This window comes from Taudactylus pleione, unplaced genomic scaffold (assembly GCF_031769625.1).
Source record: "Taudactylus pleione unplaced genomic scaffold, aTauple2 ptg000065l, whole genome shotgun sequence".
Taxonomy (NCBI): Eukaryota; Metazoa; Chordata; class Amphibia; order Anura; family Myobatrachidae; genus Taudactylus; species Taudactylus pleione.
The window spans coordinates 16,478,943-16,496,502 of NW_028284467.1; the positions used below are offsets into that span (position 1 = coordinate 16,478,943).

The window sequence follows — 17,560 nt, forward strand, 5'->3', positions numbered from 1 at the left end:
TGCTGGCACAGCAGCTTATATTGGTCATGAACACATTAACTTCGTTGGAAAAAAAAAGCAAATACAAATAAATTATACATAGTGTTGAATACATGCGACAAACCATGTTGGGTGATAAGGGTGGCATTTACTACCTGCTCTACCACAACAACATGCACCCTGTTTAGGGACACCTCTGGTGCAAGGGTTTTCCTGTAGGACCAACCATCATAGTAAGAGATCCTTATCTGTGAAACCATCATGAGTCAGGAGTGACAAAAGATACATACTTTTTGAAGACCATCAATGTCATCTTAGAAGAGAGAACCAGACGTGAAGAGCACAATTAAAAGACTAAATGGATAAGCCTTATTTCAAGAAACTCTGATATACACCTAATCTGAATATACTTTAAGATCTACAAACAATTCAAAATGTATTACACTGTAAGTGCCCGTTTAGTGCTAGATAGATATATTTCGCACATTCTCAGGTGTGCTCCTAATTTAGATTTTGCTTCTAAAAGTACATCTGTGGAGGAAGGTGGCCCAAAGAGATAAATATAAAAAAGGAGAACATGATATGTATGCTAACCTGACTCTTGTTTAGAACTAACAGGGCCAATTGTCCTCTGAAGAAGTACACAAGAAATGCAGGAACTGGTGATGACCACAAGAGGACGCTTTTTTTTCAATGAATACTTTGGACCAGTCATCTGATCAAACATGGGCGCCACATGAATGTTTACTCTAACCCTGGGAACCGATTACATTGATCAACGGAAGGTTTTGGAAATGAAGAAACACAAGAAAAGAAAAAAAAAATCCCACAACAGAACCACAAGGACATATTACAAAGTTTAGTTATTAAAATTTATTTAACTTAAAATAAAAAACACAAAGACATACATAAAGCATACTAGAGTCTGTATTTGTAAAATAAATAAAAAACATTTCAAACAGCAAAATAGCAATTATTTTAGGTGTGTGCAGATGTCGTTTATGCTATTTGTAGGTTATGATCATGAAAGACACACTTGAAATAAATCTGTTATTATCCATAAAACTCATGAGTGCATCCATTTATAGGGAGAAGTCAAAAACTTAAAAGAAAAGTTAAAATCATTAAGTTGATGGTTATTTGTGAGAAAAAAAATCCTCAAAGACTATTTGAAACTAGAAGTAGGAATGTACGTTTGGAAGCATACCAGAACTCATTAGAAGACCAAAAATATATTAAATATATAAAAAAAAAAAAAAAGGGTACTGTAGCTGCTAATGTGCATTGTTAAATGTGCTGTTAAAGAGAACTCAATGTTCAGCAAATTGTATTTAGTTAACTCCTATTAATGGACGCTCTTCTCTTTTCTCCCACAAACTTCTACCATAATGTCCTGGATTCAGCTTTCTGGCGGCCTCCTGATGAGATATAGAGAGTTCCTTGCACTCTTCCAGTATCTGTTCTTGCATTTCATGCTGGCTCTTCCTCTCTCCTGAATGTTTGAGAATAAGTGGAACATGGCTTTCAATCTCACCACCAGGAATTGGCTTTGGTATAGTGTTCAAGTCACCAAACTCAGCTCTCCTTGGTAATTCTATAATATCCACTCCTGAGTCTAAACTTGTTACATTGTTAAGCTCCTTATCTTCAAGTTGCGCTCCGTCTGATATAGGTCTGTTTCCAAAAGAGACAAACCACGCCTTTGGCTGTAAGCAGACTGGTTTCTGAATGATAATCAGATTTTTAGAGTCTTCCTCAGATTTTCTTTGTAGAGTACTGGGAACAGAACAGGACTCTTTATGAGCTACATGGCTGCTTAGAATGGACAACCCTGCAGTGTCCCAGGTAAATTGCTGGTCGCTGGAATTCTCACACAGTAGAGTGCTGCTCCGGCTCAGGTTTCTTGGCAAACTGGCTGCTTGAAAAGAACCAGCAGCCACAGAGGAAACATGCACTGGAGACTCCAAAGGCACCATTAACATATCCAAATCCAGTCCACTTTTCAGGGAAGAGCTGCGCCTTTTGGCCTTCAGGCTGAACATTGAATGCTTTTCCAACACATTGGACAACATACACTGGAGCCCTGAATACAGTGTCGAGCTCTCACTTTTCTTCCTTGCAGTCTTGTTAACCAGCTCAGATCTCCAAGATCCTTCCTCATTATCACTAATACTCAATATATGGCTATCCAGAAACAGAGGAGAGGTCAGGCGCTTGCTTCTGTCCACAGTAATTGGCAGAGAGAATGCCTGGGACTCTTCAAGATCATTATAAATGTGATGTTTTGGGTCAGTAACACTCCAGGTAAAGCTGTTCATGGACGTGGCTTGATCTCTCCTCAGTCCCCCAAGTCTCATAGAGGATTTTTTATTTCTTATTTTGAAGCCATTTCTCCTGTAAAATAATAACCACAGGGCCTCAATATTAAATACCCAATATAATTGGTATTCAATACAGGAACATGTTAAAATAATGTTGTGAGAAACATTATGACAAGTCGAAAACTAAACTGCGCAATAATAGTAAAACCCATTTTTTTATTCTAGCGTATCACCCCTCCACCTAACTCTGCAGCCACTGCCCTCTTCTGCCCACCCCTATACATTGTAAACTTGTGAGAGCAGGCAGCAGCCTCTCCATGCCTTTACATAGGTTATGCTAACTGCACACTGGTATTATGTTTCTATGTGAATTCATATACTGTCTGTATTTATGTATTTTCTCGTCAGTTTTATCCCTTTGTGCAGCGCTGCTGCAACCTTATGGTGTCTTAAAATTAAAAGATAATACTAATACTGTGCTAAATAACATTCCAATTGCATTGCATTGGTCAACTCAACTCTAATTACCAGCATAGATCATATATAATTATGGACACCTGGTGCCCATAATACATTTAAAAGGTGCTGTAACCCATAACAACCAGACATTTGCATTCATTTATTTATTTTTTAAATACTTGGAAATAAAAGACACTTACGGGTAGAATTCCTAAAGTGCAGGTTTACAAAAGTGGAGGTGTTGCCCATAGCAACTAATCAAATTCCAGCTGTCAATTTCTAGAATCTGATTGGTTGTTATGGGTAACACTTCCACTTTTGTAAACCTGCACTTTAGTAGCTTCACCCCTTAAAATCTGATTGGTTACTAGGGTTTGCAACACCTTTGTAGCAGCCTATTGGTGGTGGGTGCAAAGGGCCTGATTCAGCAAGGATCGCAATTGCAAAGCTGCACGCAGGCAATTAATCCTTGCAATTATGGTAATGCAGCTGGAGGCATCACACCTCCTGCTCTATTACGTATCTGAGCTGCGTTGTCCAACGCAGCATCGGATACTCTGTGGACGAACGACTGGCTGCGTGACCCATGGGGTCCCACAGCCGGCTGCTGCAGATTAGAGTAAGAGGCCAGCCGACTAGTGGTCATCTGTCTAGCACAGTATTTTAAATGACGAAACTGAATGGTTGCTTTAGGCCAACTGCTCCACTTTCTCTCTCTCCAAGGCTTGATACATTTCCCCCTCCCCACAAATTACTTCTAGACCCCTTAATGGTCTCCATTAGTAACCAAGTTCAGTCCTAAATTCCAGAGAAGTCAGTTGTGCAGAGATATAAAAATTAAATAGAACATTGTACTGTACTTACGATTAGGATATTTTGGGGTCTATTTACTAAGCAGTGTTAGGAGACAGAGTGAAAAGTGATAAGAAAGTGATAAGGTGCCAGCCAATCAGCTCCCAACTGTCATCTCACAGACTGTGTTTGAAAAATGACAGTTGATTGGCTGGCACCTTATCACTCTGTCTCCTAACACTGCTTAGTAAATGGACCCCTTTATCTCCTACCCATTCTACTACAGATACTCAGTTTACATTACCCACATTCCCCTACTTTAGGTTACCTCCAGTAGCACATTAGCAGGGCAGACACAGCAAGAAGCAGCAGGAGGATGCAGATGAGTATGGCTAGTAAGAATGCAGTGTGGTGGCCCGGATCCATGGTTACCGTTGCTGATGGATACTGTGCTTGGGACAGTCAGCACACTTATGTAGAAAAAAAAAAAAAAAAAAGTCAACACTTTAAAAAGACTCAGTTTATGTGTACAAAGTATTTTGATTCTCCAAAATCAAGAAGCACAGGAATTTCAAGGTGGAATCACTAAACAGTGGAAAAGTACAAATATAAAAAAGGACAAGAAAAAAGCCGTTGGAATTTCAAGACATATACACAATCTAATCAAAAGCAAAGACCAACATCTGTTAGTGCATTACGCCTATTGTACAGTCATCACTGAATGGAATGTGACTACACACGGCCTGAGTGCTGTTACACATGTAGGACACAATGATGCAGTACCTTAATGAAAAACAGTTTGCATGTGGACCCCTGGACTGCGCTGCTTTAGGCATGTACTTTATATTGCAAAACCGCATTAAACCATTCAACATAGCATGAACACTGGATAGAAGCATAAACCAACATTTTGTAATTTACAGTACACACTTTCCTACAGTACAGCTAAGCCAATAAATTAGAAGAACAGATGGCAAGAAATGTCCTCAACACAGAACACAATGCTGTAAGTGGCCCTGTCCAGCTGTCCCTGGAAATTAGAGCCATTAGACATTACACTTTATACCACTGCTGAGTGCCCCACCAACAGGCCAGGATTTGTGCAATTCCTCAGGGTGCAACTTGGTAATTTCACACAGATATTTCCTGCATCTGTATCTGTAAGCCACACACTGCAATTGCTGCCTTATACGTAGCTTCTAGAATACTCAGTAGCTTCTGGGTTCCTGCCACAAGAGCAATCATACCACATTAACTGACATGTCCAAGTAAGGGAATACGTTCAATATCCCGATAGCGGGGTGATGCGCACATAGTGTAGCTGCTAGGTAGGTGCGCATAAGCAGGTTACATGTCATAAAATCTGGGTGAACATAATGTACTACACTCCACAACTTACAGTACCATGTCACTGATCATATGCAATGTCTTTTTCTCCATATTATAAGATCATTGGATACTGTACATATAATATAGTTACAAAGTCTCGATAATGCTCAGTGGGGACTACAAAATGGAGATATTTTTCTAGCTCTGAAAAGATTGGCTCCAATTGCTAGCAGATGGAACGTAGCGATATTTTACCCGATCTGGCTGATTCTGATGCATTGGAACGACAGATAGTGACAAAATCGTGAGGAAATCGTGAGTCCCCACACACAATCACGATGCGATGAGTCCCCGCAGGTCGCACATCGCATCTTCAGATCTGCCGTGCAGTAGGGCAGATCTGACAATCTAGGACGCTATGCACTGTGAAAGTCTGGATGCAGGGGAAGATCGTTTGAAGATTGGACACCAAATCATGTGCAGATCATGTGCAGAGCTGCCAGGGAGAGTTTCAAGGGAAATCGTACACAAATCGTACACATCGGCTGATCGTGTGCAGATCGCAATGTGTGTGGGCACCTTTAAGCTGGCCATACACACTATAATTATCGGGGCGATCTGCCCGATATCTGCGGATCGCCCCGATAATTGTAGCGTGTGGGGGGCGACTGAGGGTTAAATATTGCTCGGTCGGGCATGCCGGATTGTCCAGCATGCCCGTCCAATGCGATATTTACCGGTAAACTGTCGGCCGCATCGGGCAGTGTGTGCCCAGCCGCGGCCGACAGACAGATATTTCCTGTGTTCCTTCCCCCGGTGGCGGAGCACAGATGTCGGCTAATATACTGTGAGAGAAATCTCACAGTATATGCCACGGACATCTGCAGCTGGCAGGCTGCCAGATAAAATGTCTGTCGGTCTGACAGACATTTTATCTTGTCGTGTATGCCCAGCTTTAGCTCCATCAGAGAGGGATCTTTTCATCCAGTACTGGCAGGCTGGACCCTCTTGCCCTCCTTCCTCTAACTTATATGTCTATGCACATGTGCTAGCCAATGGCAACGGATGCGCAATAAAGACAATGGGTCAGCATACATTCATTCTCTGCTGCGATCAGCAAGTACTCTCAGTGTCATGCCATTAACTAGCACCGAAATGCATTTCTTATCACCATAGGAGCCAGTTCTGTGGGTACTTGAGCGCTCCAATATTTGTGTTGCTACATCTACAGTATGCATGCCATTTTTAGTTATATAGGGAACATCCTCAACCATTTTAAAAAGTTGTTTCAGATGCTTATCCCTGTGAAATGCAGCGTTAAGGGATGCTATCTAATTGTAGTACTACAAAAATCAGACCCTAAACTATGGGAGTTTAGTTTCAGGACTAGTGTTTGCACAGTGATCAAATGCTAGCACAGACACTACTTTCTGGTCAGTGGGTCAATGCAATAGCATATATAAAAAAAAAGTCTCTTCTGGCATGTCTCTTATGCTGGGTACACACTGGCAGATATATTGGCTGATCACTTGATTGGCCAATATATTGTTTGCCCATCGGCCAGTGTGTACCAGCAATATGTCTGTGAATGACGTCGTTCACAGACATATCGCGTTGGCTGTGCTCCACAGCCGATGCCCAATATATCAGCAGATCGTGATGTTGTGTACAGGGGGGACCCTTCCTGCAGAGGCCGTGGGTAGGGTGGCATGACGCGCCCCCCCGGCCAGATGACTGAATGACAGATTCAGTGTGGATGTGGATTAACAGATAGACAGTAAAAAGGTCGAAAGAGTCTAGTTAGACACCAGGGGCGGGATGTAATAGAGATCAAGTCTGCCTGAGGTGCGGGATGCAGACTGGCCGAATTGGCTTTGTCTTGTAAATGATTGCAACTTTAAAAAAAATGATCGAGATCAGCCTGCATCCTGCACCTCCGGCAGACTCTATCTCTATTACATCCCGCCCCAGATGTTAGACAGTCAATAGGTCGATTGAGACAAAAGGTCATGGTTTTTTTGTAATTTATTTTTTGTTAGTTCTAATCTTCACCTTAACCCTCCCCTTGGTGCCTAACCCTAACCCTCAGGGTAGGTGCCTGACCCCAACTGTCTCTTCTAGTGCCTAACCCTATCCCTCCCTCCTGGTTCCTAACCCTAACCCTCCGGTAAGTACCTAAGCCACAATAAAAATAATGTGTAGACCATTTTTGGGTCAACCATTTTCGTGTCAACCTTTTGACCAAGTCGACCATTTGTACCGGTCAACATTCTTACATGTCGACCTTTAGTGTCGACTTTTTGTCCCAGTCGACCTATTGACTGTAACATCCGGTGTCTTTCTAGAGTCGGCATTTTACTGTGTCTATCTATAGGGGTCGATTTACTAAGCTGTGTTAGGAGATAAAGTGAACGATGATAAGGTACCAGCCAATCAGCTCCTAACTGCCATGTCAAAGGCTGTGTTTGAAAAATGGCAGTTAGGAGCTGATTGGCTGGTACCTTATTACATTATCTCGTAACACAGCTTAGTAAATAGACTCCATAGTCTGGATCTCATTCAGTGTGTATGAACACCATTATCTGCAGATAGATCTGTTAGGTATGTACCCAGATTTTGTTTTGGTTGTTATTTTGACTGGTCTCTTGGATGGAGGAGTAGTGCACAAGGCAGATACTGTATATGTAATAAAGAAAGAAAGTGATAGAAAGCTTGGCCAGGCCCTAGGAGTCAGACCACAGCAGGATTACTCCAACATTTCAATGTCAATACATCGTCAGCCCTGTTTTTCTTTATGCCCGAGTGCCGCCTCCCTGTATACCGGTTTATGGGCTCTGGAGTTGCTAAGGAAGGTACCGGATGCAGTTACAGATTCATAGTGTCAGTGCCTCCCGGTTTAGATTTGTGTATATACTGTATAGGCTTACCATACTATCCCTCTAAACTGGGACACTCATGAAGTACACAGGTTCTGTGGCTGATTAAAGCCAGGTGAAATACAGGACAGCCTGTGTAAGTTTAAAGGGATAGTATGAATAGAGATATAATATACATATCGATATATATCAGGCAATCTAAGTTGGTGGATAAAAGGAATTTTTAGGTTTTGAATGCCAACACATAATAATAAACCTAGACCACTAATTAGAATCCTTAAATAAACAAACATTCCAAATATAACATTGTATAGCGCTAATCTGTACTGCTTTACAAAATCTGTGAACACATAGGAGTATACTGTATGAGGACACACACACACATATATGTACATATAGAATATCTTTAGTCTATGAAAAAAACATTTCATATAATATTCACTTACCACTGCTGTGAATGCTTGTCCAAGGTAGGCAAATCCTCCCAGACAGCCAGGGGCCTCACACCACAGGCTCCAGGGAATACATAGACTTGGGGCTTTATATATTAAAGCTGCAATAAACCACTTAAAAGAAGGTATATGTTTTGTTTGCTTATTTGACAGAAATCTATTAAGTAAATGACAATACCACTAACAGGAATACTAGCACATAAATGAGATAACCAAAAAGTATAGAAACTGGGCTAACCCAAAATATATTTGCCTAGTCAGCTATATAAATCCATCAGATGTATCAAGTCATTGCAATTAGCTCCTATGCATGCTGCATGTCTGGGCTGTAATTGCAGCATGCACCTGAATGCATAGTAGAGCATTCACAAATACACTTTTTTAATTTGTACCTGATTTTAAATAGCTTACCTGACTATTCTAAACTAGCTTTCATACACATTTTGGATGTAGACATGCTGTAGATTTCTACCCATAGAAAAACTCCTGGAAATAAGCATGAAAATCACATAAAAAACAGACTTTTCAGACAATCTAATTTCAATTTTCTCACTAATATCAAATAAAGTGAATGAATTAATTGAGGTTAACATTTCAGTATAATCTTTTTTGCAAATTAGAAATTATTGGGAAAAGTAAAATGTAGCCATGAATTAATGTATTGACAGTAAGGGTGTTTTAGATGACAAATTAGGTACTGAAATAGGAAAACAAGTTGGAAGTTCAGGAGCAGAACCACTTCTTGTAGGTAGAAAATGTCATGTTTGAGTCAGGTTTTATATGCCTGGCTTCATAATGTCAACATCTATGTTTCACCCACATTAAGTGAGCGATGTATCAAACCTTCGAGAGAGATAAAGTGGAGAAGTTGCCCATAGCAACCAAATGAGTTTATAACTGTTATTTCAAAGACTGTGGTAGATAAATGACAGTTATACCCCTTTTACACCAGAGCTAAAACCCGGGTTATTGCAGGGTTAACCCGGGGAGCTCCTTGGTGTAAAAGGGGAAAGGGTTGGATTGCCGGGTCAAGTGACCCAATCCAACCCAGGTAACTTGCAGGGTTTAACACGGAAATAACCCATGAAACCCTGCAGTGTAAATGCCACGAACCGGGTCACGGTGACCTGGATCGTGCCGCATGCCTGCCGATTGGCCGGCTTCAGTGGTGTTTGGAGATGACGTCATCTAAAAGGGTCCACTTCAACGCCCGGTGTGAACGGCGCCAACTCAGAAATATCCTGGGTCAGCGCCGTGGAAATTCCGGGTCTGATCCAGATTGGAACCCTGTTCCAACCTCGGGGTCAGACCCGGAATTTCAGGATAAATGCAGTATTAGAAGCTGATTGGTTGCTTTAAAAAACTTTTCCACTTTCTCTTTCTTCAAGGCTTGATACATCTCCCCCATAAGCATTTATGGTTTGTGCAGGTAGTGTTTACATGTGAAGGCAAACAAAAAATAATGCAACAATTATTTTCTGTAGTTTTACATGATCCAATTGCTTCCTTGCATGCCAGAAACAAAATGAAATGTAGACAGGATTTTGGACCTGATTCAGACTCGCTCGCCAGCGCACAGCGCTCGCAAGCAGGTCGATGGTCCCCGACTGCGCACGCACCGCCTCCGGCGTGCGCATGCGTGAGACCCGTACTGCGACGGCAGCTCAGTCGCAACGGGTCTCGCTACAAGATGGGGCGGCTGTCGGTGTTGATTGACAGCTCGCCCTGTTTTGTAGGCGGGGAGGGGGGGTGGCTGCACAAACGCAGGCGTTCCCTTCCCACTCGTGATGTCAGTAGTGGACTTCCTGCTCTATTAGAGCAGGAAGTCCACTCGGGCTTGCGAGAGCTGAGACCCTACCACAGGGTATCCTCACAAGCCCGATGGTCGCGATAATCGGTCACCCACAGCTTAGCGAGCGGCCTGGAGGCAAAAAAAATAAATCCCCGCCCTGATTCAGAGTGTGCTCACAAACAGCGAGCACCTCTGAATCAGGCCCCTTGTACTATATTTCAGAAAGGTGTTTGAGTGTGCATTGGAACATGAAGTAGTTCAACAAAAGAATATTCACACCCCTACACCAATCTGAGTTACTCCTGCACACGTGAAAAACCTTTCAATATGCATGTAAAGGCCCCCATAACCTACCGACTGGTCTCATGATCCTGCGATCGGAAACACTGTTCAGCCGGTCAGCAGCCATCGATGTTCCGCGATCCGTCGGAGGATCGGTGAAACACTCCATGTTACATTTCACCGATGTGCAAATCACAATCATATTTTGATCGTGATAAGCAAATCAATGAAATCCAACATGTTGGATTTCACCGATCCTGCAATGCTAGGTTGCAGGAACATGGCGATCCGTCGGTAGTGTATGGGCCCCTTAGACTTGGAAGCCTGTTTATATAGCCCCAAAAATCCCTTTCTCCAGAAAAAATGGAGTACTTTCCCAGAGATAAGGTTTTGTGCTATTTAACAAAGGCTGCCACCAGCGGTACTGCCAGTGGAGCCATGCTTGGTGATAGCTAGCCAACGTTTATTTAGGATGGACAGCGGTGGTACAAGTAGTGCCTGTCCTCCAATCGCTATCACCATTTCAGGAGTTCCTAATAGGAAAAAATGCTTTATTACTAAAATTCATTTTCTTTTAATTAAATCTGCTCCTGGAAGGCCAAATCCAGGCTTCCGGTTCAGTGTACATGTGTTTGGAATCATGCGGGGGCACAGAAGGGATGGGGAGTGACTGATGAACCTGCAAAACTCTGCCCAGTTCTATAAAACATTTTCATTCTCTGTGATAAGTGGCAATAGAAAATCTGTTTTTTTTCAGCCATATATGATAAATACGCCATGGGGGTGGGGGGGTGTATCAAATATTAGAATGAGATATAGTGGAGAATTGGCCGTAGCAACCAATCAGCTTCTGTCATTTTAGTGTGTGCTAGCTAAATACTTTATCTCTTTCTAAGGTTTGATACATCTTCTTCTAAATGAAGTGTGATTGTCATCAATTTAAAGACAAGAGATAGTTTGATACATAACTAATAAATAACTACATCCCCATCGTAGTGTGTTCATTTAGGTGACTGCAGCATGGCGTTATCTTCATGGAAACCACACTGTAAGTGGACATGTATCCTAAATTATTGAAAGTAAGTTGATTATTGTCTCTTTGCATTTTTTAGTTATAATTTCTGCTGTGTTTAATTTCAGGTGAATAAACAGACTTATAGTAAATCTAACTGCATAATACTATCCTACGTTTAAAGTAAACATGTGCACGGACCCCCATGTTTTGTTTTTGGTTCTAATTCATCGTCGTGTTTTGGTTTTGGCAAAACAACCCTCAAGTGTTTTGGTTCGGTTTTGGATTCCTTCAAAATCTATAAAAATTCTGAAAAATATATCGATATAAATCAATAAAAAATCAATAAAAAAGCTAAAATCATGTAATTTGGACCTGTTTATATGCAATCCAAAGACCGAGTTTGGTTTTAAATCTGAGTTCTGAACTGACTCGGAACCCCATAGTAATTCCGAACTGCACTTGATCTGACTCGGAACCCCATAGTAATTTCCGAACTGGACTTGATCTGACTTGGAACCCCATAGTAATTCCGAACTGGACTTCATCTGACTCGGAACCCCATAGTAATTCCGAACTGGGACTCGATCTGACTCGGAACCCCAAAGTAATTCCGAACTGGGACTTGATCTGACTCGGAACCCCATAGTAATTCCGAACTGGGACTCAATCTGACTCGGAACCCCATAGTAATTCCGAACTGGGACTTGATCTGACTCGGAACGCCTAAGTTTGGGTGTGTTTATATTTCAGAAACACCGAACTGCAAGTCACTAGTATAAAGTCATAACACTCAAGCAGTTGTATCAGTTTATGGGCTCTTTCAGACAAGTGTTCTAAAGTTATTAGTTTTGATTTTGGAAATGAATATAAGCTGAAGGGAAATGCAAAGAAGATGCTGCAGGTAGAAGGATGATGAAACTGTACAACAAAAGCGACATGGGAACAAAATGCTAGAAAGTATTACATGTCACTGGTGCTTTTAGAGCGTGATTTGCTAAAGGAGTAAATATTACTCAGACTTGGATTTCTGTCACCAAAGATTCTCAGATTAGGGGGAAAAATTGGGGATTTTTTTGAACCATTTTCTCTGACCCTGGTTGGACTTTGGGAATCAGCAGAAATATGGCAAAGTTCCTGCAGTACATTCTGTGCATGAAATGTGTAAAATCAGATGTCAGAATGAACATTTATATTGATAACGTACACTAGCACATGTGATATATGTACATACCGTTTACAGATGTGTCCTGGTCCGTCCTCTTTTGTTAGTGACTTTTCCACTTTCCCACAGTGCCTCAGCTCTCACATTACAGGTTCCCATTTAGAAACAAATCATCCAAAAAATATAAATAGCAAAACAAAATGCACTCCAATCACCATACAATGTATCTGGTAGGGAGAGGGTTCTTGAGAAGGATGTAACTCTTTTCAGCTATACATTACCAATTAGTGCTTCAGGTTTAGCCATTATTGGACCATTTTAGCAGGGAAAGGGCTGTCTGACCACAAAGGATCAGAAAAGGAGGGATGCAGTCATTAGGCCTGGGGGCTTCTCTGCACTCCAGATGGTCCTTTTTAGGTTGAAGATACCCTCATTACACTCTCCTGACATAGGAAAGGCAAAGATGAATGCTACAAAACTGCTTTCCTATTTTCCCCATCTGTGGAAGTCTGGTAAATCTCTAAGGAGAACTTGTATGCGATCTACACCCTATCCTCACACTTACTGCAAGGCGGCTGCAGCTGCAATAGCCACAGACATATACCACATGCCTTCCTCAGAACTGCCAGTCACAACGTGCCAAACTATCCCCATTCTACCCTTTTCATGTATAAGTATCATCTACTGTAACTACTTTACTACTGTAACTACTTTACTTTTTATTAACAAGTACACTACCAGGTACATTCAGACTTTCAGTGCCCAGTTACTGCAATAATGTTATATGTGATTATTATTATCAAAATTGTTACTATAGCCCAACTGAATATGTATGTAACCCCGGGCACACTTCATTGCCTTCACTTGGATAAATCTGTACTCTTCACCAACCAGGGATCTCTGCCTGTTTTACTAGGTATCCTGATAGAAGATCGACAGTGTAAAGGTCAACGTCAGATGGTTGACATGCAATAGATTGACAGGGACAAAAGGTCGACACTGCAGAAAAAATTTTTTGACATGCTTTTTATGGTTTTTCAACATTTTTATGGTAAGGGTTAGTGGTTAGGGTTAGGTACTTGGGGGAAGGTTAGGGAAAGGCTGCCGGAGGGTATGGTTAGGGTTAGGCACTAGGTAGAGGGTTATGGTTAGGCACTAGAGCAGGGGTGGCCAACCCATGGCTCTCGAGCTTCATGAGGCTCTTCTGAGCTTCTAATGCAGCTCGCGGCACGACAGACCCCCATTGTTACTGAGAACGCTGGTCTCTAAAGCCATCAGAGGCTGAAGAAGCCTCTGATCGCTTCAGAGGCCAGCATTCCCAGTAATGCAGTGCGCGAGTGACATCATGACGTCACCCGCGATGTGAGGAGCCCGCGTGTCTGCTGGATCCAGTTAGATCCAGCAGGTGGCAGAAGCAGCAACAGCGATGGTGCGGCGGGACTCGGGAGCGCTGACGTTGTGCAGCGGTGCCAGCTCGAAAATCAGTTTCTGCATAGGGGGGGAACTAGTGCTGGAGGTGCAACTACTGGGGGCATTGCTTAATGGGCTCGGCTACAGGGGGCATTGCAGAAGGGGCAACTACTGTGGGGCATTGCATAATGGGCACAGCTAAAGGGGCATTGCAAAAGGGGCACAACTACTGGGGCATTGCATAATGCGCACAGCTACAGGGGGTATTGTTTAATAGGCACAGGTGCATTGCAGAAGGGGCACAACTACTGGGGGGCATTGCATAATGCCCCCCACAGCTACAGGGGGCATTGCATAAGGGCCACAACTAATGGGGGGCATTGCTTAATGGGCACAGCTACAGGGGGCATTGCAGAAGGGGCACAACTACTGGGGGCATTGCATAATGGACACAGCTTCCGGGGGGGAATTGCAAAGGGCCACAACTACTGGGGGCATTGATTAATGGGCACAACTACAGGAGGGCACTGCATATGGGGCACAACTACAGGGGACACAGTATAATGGGCACTGGCATTCTCAATGTATTTTATGTGGTTCTGGATTTCAATATGTATTTTATGTGAACGTGGCTATTTCAATGTTTTCTATATTGCTCTGGCTTTTTCTTTCAAATGTATTGGGAAGATTATGTAAAATGTTTATTTTCAATGTCCTGGGCTCGCCCCCAAAGTGACTAAAAACGGGGGTGTGACACAAGGTCATGCTCCTGCAAATGTCATACCAAAGGCGTGCGCACAAAAATGGGGCATGGCTTTGTGACAAATAAGCCACGCACCTTTTTTGCGTGCGCGGCTAAGGCGCGCGCATGCTATCGGCTCTTTCGGTTGACTGCATATCTTATTTGGCACTTTGCCTCCGACTGGTTGGCCACCCCTGCACTAGAGGGAGGACCTAGGCCAATTGTCAATTTAGCCCCATACTGGGGATTTCCTATATTTGTGCCACGAGCCCTTATACTGAGATAGTCAACGTTCAGCTCTTATACAGAGTTATGGATACCATAGTCATTAGACTAAGATATACAAAGCCCAGCCCTTATACTGAGATATATGCAAATCTCAGCCCATAGCAGGGGCGCCGAGAGAGAGTGGGGAAGCAGGTACTAAGTACCGGTCCCAGACTGCTGGAGGAGCCCAGCCCGGGCCAGCTGCTGAGGGGGACAAATGTCCCCCCTTTGCAGGGCGTGGTGCTGCTTTACCACGCCACGCATAATATTTTACAGTGTTTTGTTTTTTTAAAGGGGGAATGACCATGCCTCCAGGTTCCGACCATGCCCACCCCAGTATCCATGCCCCATTGATATCTCAATAGCCCTGGCCATTAGACTGAAATATACGTAAAGACTGACACTTATACTGATATATGCAAAACCCAACCCTTAGACTGATATATGCAAAGCTCAGCCTTTATACTCATGTATGAAAAGCCCAACCCCAAGAATGATTTATGCAAAGCCTATCCTTTATACTGCTATATGCAAAGCCAAGCCCTTATACTGATATATGCAAAGCCTATCCTTTATACTGATATATGCAAAGCCAAGCACTTATACTGCTATATGCAAAGCCTATCCTTTATACTGATATATGCAAAGCCTATCCTTTATACTGATATATACAAAGCCTAGCACTTATACTGATATATGCAAAGCCTATCCTTTATACTGATATATGCAAAGCCTATCCTTTATATTGATATATGCAATGCCTATCCTTTATACTGATATATGCAAAGCCTATCCTTTATACTGATATATGCAAAGCCTATACTTTATACTGATATATGCAAAGCCTATCCTTTATATTGATATATGCAAAGCCTATCCTTTATACTGATATATACAAAGCCTATCCTTTATACTGATATATGCAAAGCCTATCCTTTATACTGATATATGCAAAGCCTATCCTTTACACTGATATATACAAAGCCTATCCTTTATACTGATATATGCAAAGCCAAGCCCTTATACTAATATATGCAAAGCCAAGCCCTTATACTGATATATACAAAGCCTATCTTTTACACTGATATATACAAAGCCTATCCTTTATACTGATATATGCAAAGCCTATCCTTTATACTGATATATGCAAAGCCAAGCCCTTATACTGATATATACAAAGCCTATCTTTTACACTGATATATACAAAGCCTATCCTTTATACTGATATATGCAAAGCCTATCCTTTATACTGATATATGCAAAGCCTATCCTTTACACTGATATATACAAAGCCTATCTTTTATACTAGGGGTGAGCGGGTTCGGATTTCTGAAATCCGAACCCCCCCGAGCCCCCCCGATCCGAGGCCGATCCGAGTCAGGCTCGACTTTTCCCACCTGACTCGGATCTGAAATCGAGGCAAAACGTCATCATCCCGCCTTCCGGGTCTCGCGGGTTTTGAATCCTATATAAGGTACCCGCGTTGGCGCCATTTTCTCACTCGGTTGTGGACAGTGAAGAGGGAGGGTGGGAGTTAGGGCTGGCTGGGCTGTGTAGTGTAGTGTAGTGCAGTGTAGTGTTGTGCAGTGCTGTGCTGCGCTGTGCTTCTGTTGTCCATAGGGGCTGTGTCCACTCCTCCAAAGTCCATAGGGGCTGGCTGGACTGTGTTGTGCAGTCAGTTGTCCATAGGGGCTGTGTCCACTCCAAAGTCCTGTGCAGTGTCCCAGTCCTAAAGGGGTGCTGTAGTGTTGTCCAGGGGGTGCTCTGTCCATCAGGGGTGCTACCCCCAAGTGCAAAAAAATATATATTTTTTTCTGTGTTTGTGAATTGTGTGCACAGTAGCCGCACGTGCATCAACAAAGTAGTGCCAAGCGTGCGCCTGTGTCATAAGTAAAGGGCCGGCTGGCTTGACCGTTAAAGGGTGCTGTAACCCCCAAAGTGCACTCCGAACAAAATAAAAAATATTTTCTGTGTTTGTGAATTGTGTGCACTGTGGCTGCACGTGCATCAACAAAGGAGCAGCGCCAAGCGTGCGCCTGTGTCCCATTAGTAAAGGGCTGGCTGGCTTGACCATTAAAGGGTGCTGTAACCCCCAAAGTACACTCCAAACAAAAAAATATATATTTTCTGTGTTTGTGAATTGTGTGCACTGTGGCTGCACGTGCATCAACAAAGGAGCAGCGCCAAGCGTGCGTCTGTGTCATAAGTAAAGGGCCAGCTGGCTTGTCCAATAAAGGGTGCTGTAACCCCCAAAGTACACTCCAAACAAAAAAAATATATATTTTCTGTGTTTGTGAATTGTGTGCACTGTGGCTGCACGTGCATCAACAAAGGAGCAGCGCCAAGCGTGCGCCTGTGTCCCATTAGTAAAGGGCCGCCTGGCTTGACCATTAAAGCGTGCTGTAACCCCCAAAGTACACTCCAAACAAAAAAATATATATTTTCTGTGTTTGTGAATTGTGTGCACTGTGGCTGCACGTGCATCAACAAAGGAGCAGCGCCAAGCGTGCGCCTGTGTCATAAGTAAAGGGCCAGCTGGCTTGTCAGATAAAGGGTGCTGTAACCCCAAAGTACACTCCAAACAAAAAAATATATATTTTCTGTGTTTGTGAATTGTGTGCACTGTGGCTGCACGTGCATCAACAAAGGAGCAGCGCAAAGCGTGCGCCTGTGTCATAAGTA

At 42.8% G+C, this 17,560-nt stretch overlaps 1 protein-coding gene across 1 annotated transcript; it reads right to left on the minus strand.

Moving 5' to 3' along the window:
- Positions 1–898: 898 nt before the first annotated feature.
- LOC148534719 (uncharacterized) lies at positions 899–8,447 on the minus strand. Its single transcript, XM_088466401.1, has 3 exons — positions 8,203–8,447; positions 3,880–4,021; positions 899–2,373 (listed from the first exon to the last, which is right to left on the minus strand). The coding sequence occupies exons 2-3, from the start codon at positions 3,975–3,977 to the stop codon at positions 1,311–1,313; spliced, it is 1,161 nt and encodes a 386-aa protein (XP_088322527.1). The 5' UTR covers positions 3,978–4,021; positions 8,203–8,447; the 3' UTR covers positions 899–1,310.
- Positions 8,448–17,560: the final 9,113 nt, after the last annotated feature.

What these genes read in the sequence shown, in the direction of transcription:
- LOC148534719 (XM_088466401.1), bottom strand. Translation starts at nt 3,977, where the DNA reads ATGGATCCGGGCCACCACACTGCATTCTTACTAGCCATACTCATCTGC. An exon ending in CTGCTAATGTGCTACTGGAG is followed by an intron (nt 2,374 to 3,879) that starts GTAACCTAAAGT and finishes ATTATTTTACAG; the next exon opens with GAGAAATGGCTTCAAAATAA.